Genomic DNA, 13027 nt, shown 5'->3' with positions numbered 1-13027 from the left:
TACACATTCGTCGAGCCTGTTTTCCATGCATAAGTATTGAAAGAACGAAACCTTCGAGGGTTTTGTACCCTACACGTATACACGAGTGCCAATTATACGCACTAAAAACACACATATCCATGTGCACTTACTTCTGTCGAGTTTTACATTTGTATTATTGATTTTAAATACTTTAGTTATTATTTTGTTAAGTCGATTCTATTTTTCCTTGTATTTCGTATTTGTGATTGATATGTGCTTCTTATCCAAACGCATGTCGTTCCTCGACTAGTGTGGTGCGGATTAAAACGGTAACAGACATAACGTGCGTCTTTCTCTCAATTTATCGTTTTTCCTGTCCAGAGTATGCGCACTTCTCGTTAAGTGCTAATTAATTATTTACTCATTCCTCGTTTATCAATGACTTGATCCTCGCCATACGAGTTAAGGATTAAGGCTTATTTGCACAGCGAAAGGAAACATTTTACGAATATGTAAAGCTCGAAGGTTCTTTTTGCTAAAAATATCTTCGACGCTACGATGTACCTGCGTTTAATTCTGTTTGAAATACTTTTCCGTGAAAGTCAACTTTTTTATCGTTTATTCGTCCTCTTTCGCTGTGCTATTACAGAACCGTACGAGTGTATACACGATCGAGAAGCGGCACTCGACATTCAGACTAAAGGGAATTTATCTTTTAATTAGGAGCCTCTTCTAGATCGACTAATTACGTATACACTCGTTAGGTAGACGGGCGTGTTTCCATCGACGTCCTAAGTCAACCGAATACCAGATGCAAAGAACTACTCTTGTCTGACGAATCGATCGATCTATGTGGAATTTTTCCGTTGAATTAACTTTAACGAGCTCTCTCTCTCTCTCTCTCTCTCTCTCTCTCGCGTGCGCGCGCGCGGTACGAAGCACGTCAATTTCTTCGCATCTGAACATTTTCATTTCAAGGACACGCATACACGTATACGCGATTGTATTCAGGAATGGAATATGCTTTTCTCCGAGATTAATCTAATTTCTGAATGCAACCAAGCGTAACAAGCTATAAATATTCAGTAATTGTGCTTTCTATCGTTTGAAAGAAAATACTTAGGTAATCTCGTGTGTATGGAAGATACAAACACTTTCTATAACGTGAACGAGATTTTGTAAATTATTTGAACGTCTTCTCTTCTTTCAACATCGATATTAGACGTTTATCGATGCACGTTGCGCGCTTTCTATTCTTCGAAGATGCAAACAGTTCGTTAAACAATCGTGACAATTATTATATATCGAATATCGTTTCATCGCATCAACAACTACGGTATCGTAGTAATAATTTCGAGTACAGAAATATTTAACGATACAATAGGATCGATTGAAAGAACTTTTTGCCTATCTTCGAAGGCATTTACGATATAATACCGCAACGTTTCTTTCTACCAACTATTCAGATGTTTAAACCTCTGTTTTCGCAGATCCACGAAAAGCGAAAAAATGTATCCGTCAATGTTAGCTAGAGGAAGTGGGGCTTCGTCTTCCGTTGGCGAGGAAGTCGGAGTCGGAATAGGAATGGGCGTAGGCGTTGAACCATATTACAGCGTTCCTGTAGGATCTACCGGGTGTACGGGACAACACTGGTCTCAACCGACGTCTCCAACGCCTACGCACACTTCTCGGCAACCACCTAATCTTTACCAACACGTGCATAAGGACGACGATAGTAAGTTTCCGTTTAAAGTTATCGTTATTTTTTTAAACATCATTTTTACCAACCGTCGAAGATACGGCATGTTCTGTTACATAACTTATCGAGGAATTAACACCAAAGTAAACTCGGAGGAACGTCACAGAAACGCGTAACACGATAGCGTGCATTTTCGACATAGAGATACGCACAAGTTTCCTGCGATGTCGCTTTTCATTTCCAACCTTTTGTCAAAAATAAATGGGAAAAGGAGAACTTTCTCTTTTTTTGCCTTCAGTCCACGGTTCTTCCGTATCTTTGGTATCGACAGCAAGCAGCCTATACAGTTCAGCCGAGGAGAAACAGGCACACGAGCTGAGAAAATTACGACGAGAACTCGTGGACGCTCAAGAGAAGGTTCACTCGTTGACTAGCCAACTGTCGACAAATGTGAGTACATATTAGATCGATTATCGTAGCGATAAAGCAAGCTTGACGTATATTAACTACCTGCTACTGTTCGCTTTGAGTTGTTCGTATTTTGTAATTTCTGTACCGGTCTATTAAACTGACGTCATCGTGATATACAGTTTCTCAAGGCGGATCTATCCTACTCCGACGAAACAAGATACGTTCGTTCTTATTGTATCAAACGAATTGGTGCAAATGATTAATCATAATTAATCGAACGAGCCAACGGTTAGCAAAGTTATCATTTCATAGTCACGGTTTGCTTTAACGAGCTAGATCCGACCAAACCTGTTGGTACAATTTTCTCCATAGAACACCCATATATCATTCTTGCAATGGTTTATATACATTAGCAAAGTCCATTACCTTTGTTTTGCTTGCTAAATGTATTTATACGTTACGTAACGTGGAAAACGATGAATAACGCGTATACAGAAATTAAGTGTTAAAAGGACCTTCTGAATTCCATTATACGCATGCTTTTAAATAGATAAACGAATAGCAACTGTGTTCAAGGTAATCGTTTCCTTTCTTGTCAACGCATTTTAGAATACAATGGTTGGCGTAAAAGAATATTTTTACGCTAACTTTTCGTTTCAAAATCATCGATAACTTTCTAATTGTAATTTATACCTATTTGTTGTGATATTACTTATAGAGAAAAAGTATCGAGATAAAAAGGAAACGTGAATAATTTAAATCATCTGAAAGACAGAAAACGCAAATTCCACGAAATTACATCTTTTTCTTTTAAAACTTTTCTCTTAAAATCGAAATTTTATAACGTCGTTGCCGTATATATCGAAACAGAACGCGAGTTTCCTATCAAAAGAAGGAAACTTATAACTCGCTTCGACGATTTACGAAACCGATGAAACGTTGAAACGATTTCAAACGACCCGCGTTGTACCACACAACGAAAGCGTCCGTACAGCTGAATGGCTGTTCACCAGGGAAGATCAGTGGCCTCAACCAATCGGACGCAAAGCGGCCACTTACGGGCATCTTGGATCACCGTAGCGTGGATCGGTAGTCAGTTTACATTCAGTTTGTGCCGAGACGCGCTACTTTAAACGTCGTATGTTACTTTATACACGTCGTGAATACAAATAAACGCTCGATGTGTTTGTTGATCGAAAGTGAACGATCGAATACATCATGGTTCGGCTTAGTGGAAAAAAGTGGTAGCAGATTATTAGCGCGAAAAATTGATTCGTGTTCTGTCAACGTCTTCGGATGGTGATCAATCGGCGTCTCGATCGGCGGCTGGATCGATGTGCGTGAAACGCAGTCTTCCAACGCGGCAAAGTGGTTGAAAGAAAAGTAATCGAAATGGAGTCGTTTGTCTGGTTTGATTTTTACGAATGTAAATGGTGATCCAGTCGTCTCCTCTCCATAACTTATCGACCACGGTTCGTTCATTTTATAAATTATCAGACATTATCGTTTTACGCTCGTGACACTTCCTACATAGATTTGTTTACCATTTTAATTCTTATCTTCTCGATATCAGCGCAGAAGTTGCCTAGATAAAAGAAAAGTTCGTATTGTATACGGTAACGTTCTTGAAAAATTGAACAGGCGATAGTCCGTGTAATCCTCTGAATTATAACTCACGCGTGTATAGCTCAAAAAATGGTAAATTATATTGTTTCCCTGAGTATGTTTTAGGCAGTAAATTTAGATCGTGCAAGCAGGATAGACGATAAAAACTTGTTAGGATACGATAATTCGAACTGTGTGACGCAGCTTGAAAAAGGAGACCTTCGAGCCGAAGCAAGTCTCATCGGCAAGTTATATGGGATACACATGCTGAGATACAAATTACGAGCAAATCGGCCGCCTCATTTGAACGCGATCTTAGCCCGTTAACGAGCGCGTAATCGCGATACGATCGTCAAGTATATCGCGGATCGATTAACTTCCGAACCAAACCACGCACATTTGCATACAGATTTTGTGTTTCTCGTGATTGGATTAACAAGATAATAGTTACACTTCCGATTTCGATTTTTACACATGAGACATAACGAGTATCGCGACAAGTAGCTTAGAAGGCTTTAGGACACGATTGTTAGCAAAAAAGAAAAATATATTTTTCTATTAATTTTTCATTTCAAAATCATCGATATTCTTCTAAATATAATTTGTATCTTTTTGGTAGAACTTCTAGTAAAAACATACATATGGGTGAAAATCCTGGTTTTCTAAATCAAGTATACATGAAAGAGGAAGCGGAAAAGATGATATTATGAACTCATCAACCTTCTTCTAACATTTAGCGGTATTAGAATCATGAGAGGGTCGGTAACTATAATGGTCGCAAGCTATTGACGAGAAGTTAGAAACAACAGTAGGCTAAAAATATTACGTAAAATTGAAGGAGCGTTGTTTTATCTTGCAAATCCTTTCGCTACAAAGAAAAGTCATAAGGATTTCTTTAGGTCGTAGAGCGAGAATAACGAGAGAAATGTTTTACTTTAGTGTTATTTCTCTTACCGGTAATTTACCAACTTGGTATGTATATATACATTAAAGACATCAACATCACGGTATCGCATTGGATCTCTACAAATGTTGAAAAAAGTAACAGTTCAGCCCCCGAAGTTCGTTTACCTCTGGATGGATATCTATATAGAACATGTTCAGCACAATGATCACGCACGGTTACAAGAAGATACAAATGATTTACACTAGTCTCGTTGCTCGACACGCTATGAACCCTTTCGACGATGCGTTTAGAATACGTAAAAACGAGCTATCGGTGGCACGACTCGAGGACATTTGGTTGTAAGTGGGCAATTTTCTGAAGAAATAGGAAATTTTCGATATCGGATGCGCGATCGTTGTTCGTGAATCGTCGGACACAAGAGTCGCATATATGGTAGGAAAGAAGCGCGTCGAGGATAGTTCCTAGGAAACGAGGGATCTAACTCGAGTTGCGATCATTTTTGCGCTACTATATGCGACCAGTATCCAACATTCCCGACGCGTACACCTTCGTCCACTATCGTCCTACCTTATTTTCTTCTCTTTGTCTTTTTCTCGCGTTTCCGTTTCTGTCATCGACTGGTGCGGCAGTCGGGTCGACCGTCCGTCACTCGTGCGACCGGTCGACGACGTACCGACTACCGAGCAATTGCGATGACTCCTGCCAACGGGAAAAGAACTGTCTGTGTGGACTCGGAACTCGCGATCTTTCCTTCCACCATCGCCATTTATAGTTATTGACGCCTTGTATAGTTGTTAATGGTTCCTTGTTATGCCGATCGTCCACGCGGTTCACCGACATATCCTTTCTTCGATGATGTATAAATTTTAATAATAATAGACGCGCAGTTATCGAAATCGATCGCTCTAATGTTGGCAGTAAACGACTTATGTATTCATTTAGGGCGGCGATCTTCGAGTTTTCCTCGTCTTGCTAATTACTGGTTAATAAAATTACTCTTCGCTGGTTACTACGATTCTGTGGCACATCAGAAAATATATTATATGTTATATTATATACAGAGTGGTTGGTAACTGGCGGTACAAGCGGAAAGGGGGTGATTCTACGTGAAAAAAGAAGTCGAAAATATAGAATAAAAATTTTTCGTTTGAGGCTTTGTTTTCGAGAAAATCGATTTTAAATTTTCGCTCGGTACGCGTGCGAAAAAAATTTTAAAAAATTTGTATTCTATATTTTCGACTTCTTTTTTCGCGTAAAATCACCCCCTTTCCGCTTGTACCATCAATTACCAACCACCCTGTATAATATATATATGTGATATTTTTCAAGACACGTTGTTTCGACGTTTGTTATAATTTTATTCGACAATACAAGGGAAAAGAGACTAGTGCCTCTGACTAAATAGTTAGGTATTTTAAAGGCATATTTAAAAAATTCCTGCGCCACACCTGTAGATCTCTCGTGGCAAAGCAATAGGCCGCGGCACACTGGTTGAAAATCGCTGATTTAGGGAGTTGAACTAGTTTTCAACGGTTATCTCTAAACGAGCAGTCAGGAATTCTGATTTAAACGATATGTTGGTCACTGTTTAGTAATTGATATTCATCGAGATGATAATTGAAAGAAATTCTAGAAACCTCGATTTAAGTAGCTCGGAATTCTGAGCCGAACGGTTACTTGTTTAGTGGGTGAACATAGGCTGTATTAATGAGAACGTTCACGTAAAAGAAATAAATAGAGGCTTTTAATTTTTTAACTTTAAAGTATGAAAATTATCACGCATCGGCTATCTCGTTAATTTCTAAATGATGTTCTCGGTGATACGAGCTTACATATTTACGTGTTCCGGTCTACTCGCTAAGAAAGAAATACGAAATATAGGAGAAACATTATATTTACCATTTTTAATGTACTGGTAAGAAATCGGGTAATTATTAAAGTATAAGGTAATTTTTAACAAGCCTTTCACAATAATATGAATTATTAAAACTGTGAAATTCTTTTTGAACGAAATTCAACGATATCCGTTCTCGATGCCAGAGAATTATTAATCGGATGTTTTGCAGGAAATCAAATTTCCTTAGCGATTTTTTACGAAACTTTATGTTGCGCCTACCGTTACAGAAATTTTCTCAAAAATAAAACGCATCGATTTTGCTCCTCTGAAGCTAAAATCGTTCAAATGACACGAGCCATAATTAACGGTACAGCTAATGCAGCAAACACGTGCAGTGTTCCGAAAGACTTTCGCTCGTTTTGTTTATGCGCGTAACATTCTGGGCAATTTTGGATGAATCATTACGAAGCAACGAGAAAGTTCTTTTTCTTGCAGGATAGATCCAACGACTTCTATCTAACTGCCGTCGAATGCAAGTTTCTATCTCGAATGCAACGTAAATACGCTCGTGCCGATTTTTTTTCTTACCGGTAAAAGCTGTGGACAAATTAGGCCTTATCTGATAAAAAGAAGTGTAGCAATTGGTTGTTATGACAAGCATTATGAAGAAATATCGTAGCTACTTACGTGGGAAAATGACTAATTATATTGTTCACGCGCTCGGTGTTTCGCCATTGACAATCTTTTGCTAGTAATCGAAATTCCAATAGATGCTTTTAGCCGGAAACCAGGCAACATATATTAAATAGCAGGACTTTCTAGACCAATCGACATGGTTGGAAATACCTCATATACGGCGTTCCTATCAATCTAATATCATACGAAACGACCCTTATGTAACTTATTAATAAGAGTCGATGGAGATTTACTATCTGTGTCTGTCAACCGATCGATCAGATATCAGTTTTGATTTTTCAGTGCATTTCTCGATTTAACTATCGATAGTTCCTTATATTTTTCTTATATCTTCCTACGTTATGTATTCTTTTAATGACGTTTTAAACTTTATTTAAATATTACAGTCCAGAATTTTATCCGCTTGCAAACTAGGTCGTTTCGTCAGTTTATTGTACTCGTATCGCTTTTACTAGCTGAACATTCTTCCAGGAAACTATTCGGAGTTTAGAGTTGATACTAAAAAGAAATTGAAATCCCGAGAGTAGATAATTAGTTTGTTGTATGTAAATTAGTTACAATGAACGTACATCGAGCCGATTTTCACGAATCGAGATTTCGTCTAGTTCCCAAACCATTTATATCTGTTTTCTTCTTGTTAAAATTGCTCTTCTACGAGGAAAGTTAGAGATTTGCACTGGAAGATGAAAGCCGTGAAAGTAAATTCATGTGACATGGTCGCAACAAAGATGTAACGATCTTTTTAAACCTAATTCTTTCTTCTTCGATACGAATCGATCTTCCGGTCTTCCCGGATAAAATAAGTTTTTTATAATTTGCCAACTAAATTGCCTCTTTTACTGTTTTACGCGTAAATGAAATATAATTCCGAAAAAGCCAAGGCCATAATTCGTAGATTTTATCGTTACAACTGGTCGATAATTTAAGCGGCGTATATTATGCATCGGCAGATGGTAGAGCTTAAATGAGTCAGCGAACTATAAAAATTTGCGGAGGCGATTATCAAATCCAACGACGTGAAGGATGTGTCCTGATGGGTCGTAACGTAAATCGTGCGATGCGTTTTAATTTATAACGTTTTAAAATTAGGATAGCCTGTGGAAACTTAAACAAATATTTGAATTCGACGCTATTTTTAGATCTTGATGTTCATTGAAGTATGAATGGTAATTAATGCCTTCACGGTCGATAATTCTAGAGCATATTTACAAATGTAACGCGCGCCTTATGAGCAAAGAAAGTTTACAAAACATCAAATTATTCTATGTAAAATCGTGAGATTATAAGAGAAGCTTATATAATTTATAATTTTTCAATCTGCTGATATTATTAGTTAGTAAATTATTGTACAAGAGGATCGCAATGATGGACGCGTGATCACGTTCGTAATGATGAAATTACATAAACTACCGTTCGTGGCATACTTTGATATTCCGACCAAATCTGAAAAACGTGGAGACGACTTCTTGTCGCAATTGAACAAACATTGTAGAGAAGAGTCGTCCCTTCGGTGCATCGTTCGTTTTCGTTTTTTCCTCACATAAGTACAGACGACTGGAGATTTACGGCCTCGGCTGACCCTATGCTTTTACAACTTCGGTTGGAATAATCGATTCTCGGCCTTAGGACACCGTACCACTCCCCCGTGAAAAATACGTCCACTATTCTTCGTAGGGCGTCGGACCCGGCATCTTGAAACTCAGATTTGTCATCGGTCTTGCTCGTAAATCGAACACCGTTCTCTGATGTCACGAACTTTTTTAAAATATCGTTAAGCGTAGCGACAACTACGCGACAAGATGTTTGCCGTGTGCGAAATTTTCTAGATTCTCGTCGTTTTCGCTGTAACAGAATATGATGGCCTTTCACATTTTATTCGAAGAGGATGAAATTCAAGAGAAAGAAGAGAGGAGACTTCGAAGGAATTGAAACCTCTGATTCGATTTATAAAATTATACAGTGACAGTCGAAAATGAATTTTAAAAATTCGTATAACATTGCCTTAACTACAAATTCTTACCTATGTTTCTTACTATTAATTTGTATATCTCTACGTCGTGTCTCTTCGATCAATTTTCAATTTATGCAACGTACGCGTAAGAATTTTGAAATAAATTTCGTATCTTCCAGGTGTATGCTCATCTTCGACTCTCATCTCGTTCTAAAGAAAAAGCATCTACAGTTAGTTTATCGCGAGAAACGAAGATGCAAACAAAAGAAGCAAAGAATATCTGTGTCAAAGTCAAGCCATGACTGCGATCTGTAATGGCTATAATTGAGTGGCTTTTACCTTTTAGCTAAAACGCCTGCATTTTCCTCTCTTAAGACCAATGGAAAATCTGTTATCTAGAGTCATTAATTACAAGAAAAGTTTCTAGATGGACGATAAGTGGCAACGTTGTTCAGGATATATCGCTAGCCCAGATACAACCTCGTTTCTGCTGTATTAGCAATTCTAGTGTATGACGGTATTTTTCTTACAATATTGTTGCGTCATATGATAGTCCAACGCGCATATTTACAATTAATCGTCGGCATAACGTGACACGCGCGACTTTACAACTTGTGCGCAGTTTCCGGTCTGTCCGGTAAGATTCCTCGTTTCTTTTGCCAGCGGGGAAACTTATTTCTTCCAAGGAAACTTTATTTGAAATTCGTATTGACTTAATAAAAATCTGGATTTCTACGCGTGCCGACTATAAAATCTGCTTTTATCGAGCTTACAGCGATTCTGTATAGTCGTCGAAGTAAATTTGGTAAGAATTCTGCGCTTACCCGGAAGGCCAAAATACGTAATTGATATCGCAAACGAGAGACATTCTAAACACATTCAAACGTAAAACGAGTCTCCAATGAACTTCTACGTTTTTAATTATGTTCCTGATAATATACGATGATAATATAATGATAATCGATAATGATGATGACTGATAATATATAACGACGACGATTCGGCAAACTACTGTTGCGAAAGCGATAGATTTCGTGAAATCTAAATTCTTATTATTTGATAAAATCCTTGGATAACACATAGGTCTCGTAGATAATAGTTACGCATACCACATTTTTTTCTATACACGTTTTTGCATACGTAATTATACGATGCATATATTTGCAATTATTAACCACACCCGTTACGCGATGCTGCAAACGAAGACGACGAAACGTTGTCTCGTAACATCTGTTTCCTTCAGCTTTTGTTGCTTCTTTCACCGTGTTTCTTGCGTTGCTGCTTGCTTTCTTTGTTGCAATTGAATTTCCATTGCACCGCATTTTGAAAAATTTCCTAGTCGATTATCTTTCCCGATGTTGATAGAACTCGAAGAAGACGATTTTTGAAATGCCTTATTGAGGACAGCAATTAATATTTATTACCTTTATTACGCCTTATTAAAAATTATTAGTGTTCGTTAAAAATTAATGGGAAGTCGCTCGTCGTCGTTGGAGGGTATGCCTAGCTTTAGATTTTTTATGTTCGCGGCTGCATTGTCGCGTAGGAATAAATTAAACTCCTCTCGTCTCTAACATTAAGCAGCTTTGTGCTTTATGAAACTTAATTTCTACTCGAGTATAGAGTTCATTTTTACGGCCTTGTTTTATGGTGTCCTCTATTTACGTTCCGTATAATCTACGGTTTGTGCCGTGTGCTTCTCTTATTTGTATCTCTTTCTCCAGACAATTTTCTTTAGCTACGTTTTGCAAGTTTATACAATGATTGCGGAGCATGTGTTACGCAAGCCTGCGAAACAAATTCTTCGAACTCAAATACATCCCTTCACGGGTCGCAATCTCATGACCTAAAATTCATTTTTCTCCCTAACTGTACTATTAATATTCTCATCGTAAGAAATTCTCTGCTTGAAAAATAAAATCTGAAATATTTTGTCATTCTAATATTCTCATTCGTATACTCGAATATTAAATAGTTGCGTGTTTCGTAAATAACCGTCCACGAATGGTATCCAGCGGTATTTTATTCGTGTTCGAGATAACATCTTGTGTAAAACATTCTTCCTTTAAATAAATAAAAGAAAAAAAAAGGTGATTCAAAAGTAAGCATAGATGGATTTTCGTACTCGCAGAAAGGACATAAAAAAATAGCAATTCACTGTATCCTCGATACGTCTATCATCGTCGTTATTCCAAAGGAGAAAAGAAATGGGCAGAAGATGCTTGTTATTTGTGAAACGAAGTATCGATTGCGTTATTTCAACCGTCTGGTGAAGTTAAACCAAGAAACTCATCGGTGGTACGCTGCAAGCGGCGCCACGCATAACGAGCGTTTTCATACGCTTTATTGATATTCCATTGACAACCTATTGGCACCCAGGGGCGTATAGCTGGTGGAACCGGCACGACTTCATGAACTTGCCTCGAAAGACAACTTGTACTGACCGCGTGGGAGTTCCGTTAATCCGTAGGAACCGAACGAGAACCTCCACTGGCGCAGGAAGTCATAAACTCTAATTGTTACCATTGTTCCTTATCGAGAAGATGGTTGTTAATCCCTTTGTGTTTCCGTAATGACCAGGCCTTTGATCTGGAAAATAGCAATTCCACAAGATTTTGGTAATTGTCCATCCCTCGAACTTTTGTTTCGTGGTAATTGATATGTCGTTAGGTGCGTAAACAAACTGAAGATTTATACTTATGTGCATTCGTTGCTACTCCATTGTCGTCATTCTCACACACGTTCAGTATTTCGCTCGATACTTTGTTACTTATTGCATAGGACTTCACTTGAGAATCGATAAAAATATCTGGTTCGTCCATTTTGACGAAGTATAGTACTTTTCATTCGTCAGTCAACATATTCGTTTAACAACGTTGGCTACCATCGTGCTATATGATCCATGATACAGATTTTTTTAGAACGATTAGGGTACGATAAATTTCATGGACAACAAATCGACAACAATGTACATAATTTAGATAACATTGCCAGAAAAAAATGTGCGGATATGATGTAATATTTTGCAACAATTAAATGTTACGCTGTAGTAGTACATTTCAATCTGTTGAAGCTGCCAGAGCAAATATATGTATATATAGGCTAACGTGTTAATAATTAAAATCATGTATATTTCAAAGCAAATTTAGTCACATTTAGAGAAACCACTAGCTATGATTACTAAATAATAATTATTAAAATGAATAAAATATCGATGCTTTTTTTATGCTCCCGATATTTTAAATAAATTTTTACATAACATCGATAAATAAAAAAAAATCGGAAACGTAAGAATCTTCTTAGGAACATGTTAAGCGTGTAGCAATAAGAAAGTACAAATGGAAGCTTCCTATTTCCTGAAAGTATTCGCGCTTCTTGATCTCTTCTTCTCGATGAGCATCGTTCGAGTACTATTGTTTTTCTCATAAGGAAAGAAACTTCTTGGCTCGATGTTGTTTATCGGATAAAAAGTTCTCCGAACGATAACAGATAGGAAGAAGAGATGTCGATCGAAGATTGCGAAAAAAAAAAGAGGATAAAAAGGATGCCAAGCTCTACGCCAATGGTTGGAAGGGTCTGGCCCGGATCCTGCAGGCTCTTTTGACACGAGTATACCAGCTCGGCTTTTATCCGTGTTTTTCTTTCGTCAGAGCAACCCCGATTTCTTCTTTTCCTCGGGCTGGCCTGCCTCCAGCCTCGAACTCGTTTCTTTCCTTCCAAAGCGGACAAAATCGCCGGTGAATTAGACGATTATGCCTGTCGAAACCAGCGAGGGCGACATCTCGACAATTGCAAACTTCCTTTTACCTCCTTCAAATCCCATCTTGCGCTCGGAATCATACACTTTTAAGAACGAGCAATTACGCCAGACCTCGATAAAGGATTCTTTCGTTTTTTGTTACTGCGATTCCTCGTAAACTTGCACGTACCGTGAAACGAAGCAGAGAATGTCCCGGGAAC

General features: G+C 38.0%; 1 protein-coding gene across 8 annotated transcripts in view; it reads left to right on the top strand.

Annotated features, from left to right (window-relative positions):
• LOC117206179 (protein sickie) overlaps positions 1 to 13027 on the top strand; it is a 192776-nt gene that overhangs the window by 145938 nt on the left and 33811 nt on the right. For all 8 annotated transcript variants that reach the window (XM_033445293.1, XM_033445289.1, XM_033445290.1 and 5 more), the window contains 2 exons: positions 1452 to 1696; positions 1959 to 2110. In XM_033445293.1, coding sequence (XP_033301184.1) covers positions 1452 to 1696; positions 1959 to 2110 — 397 coding nt within the window. The remainder of the gene's footprint in view (positions 1 to 1451; positions 1697 to 1958; positions 2111 to 13027) is intronic.

Source organism: Bombus bifarius, unplaced genomic scaffold (assembly GCF_011952205.1).
Source record: "Bombus bifarius isolate JDL3187 unplaced genomic scaffold, Bbif_JDL3187 scf7180000007996, whole genome shotgun sequence".
NCBI classification, from domain to species: domain Eukaryota; kingdom Metazoa; phylum Arthropoda; class Insecta; order Hymenoptera; family Apidae; genus Bombus; species Bombus bifarius.
Note: the sequence above shows the minus strand (reverse complement) of the source record. Positions and strands in the feature narration are given on the sequence as shown.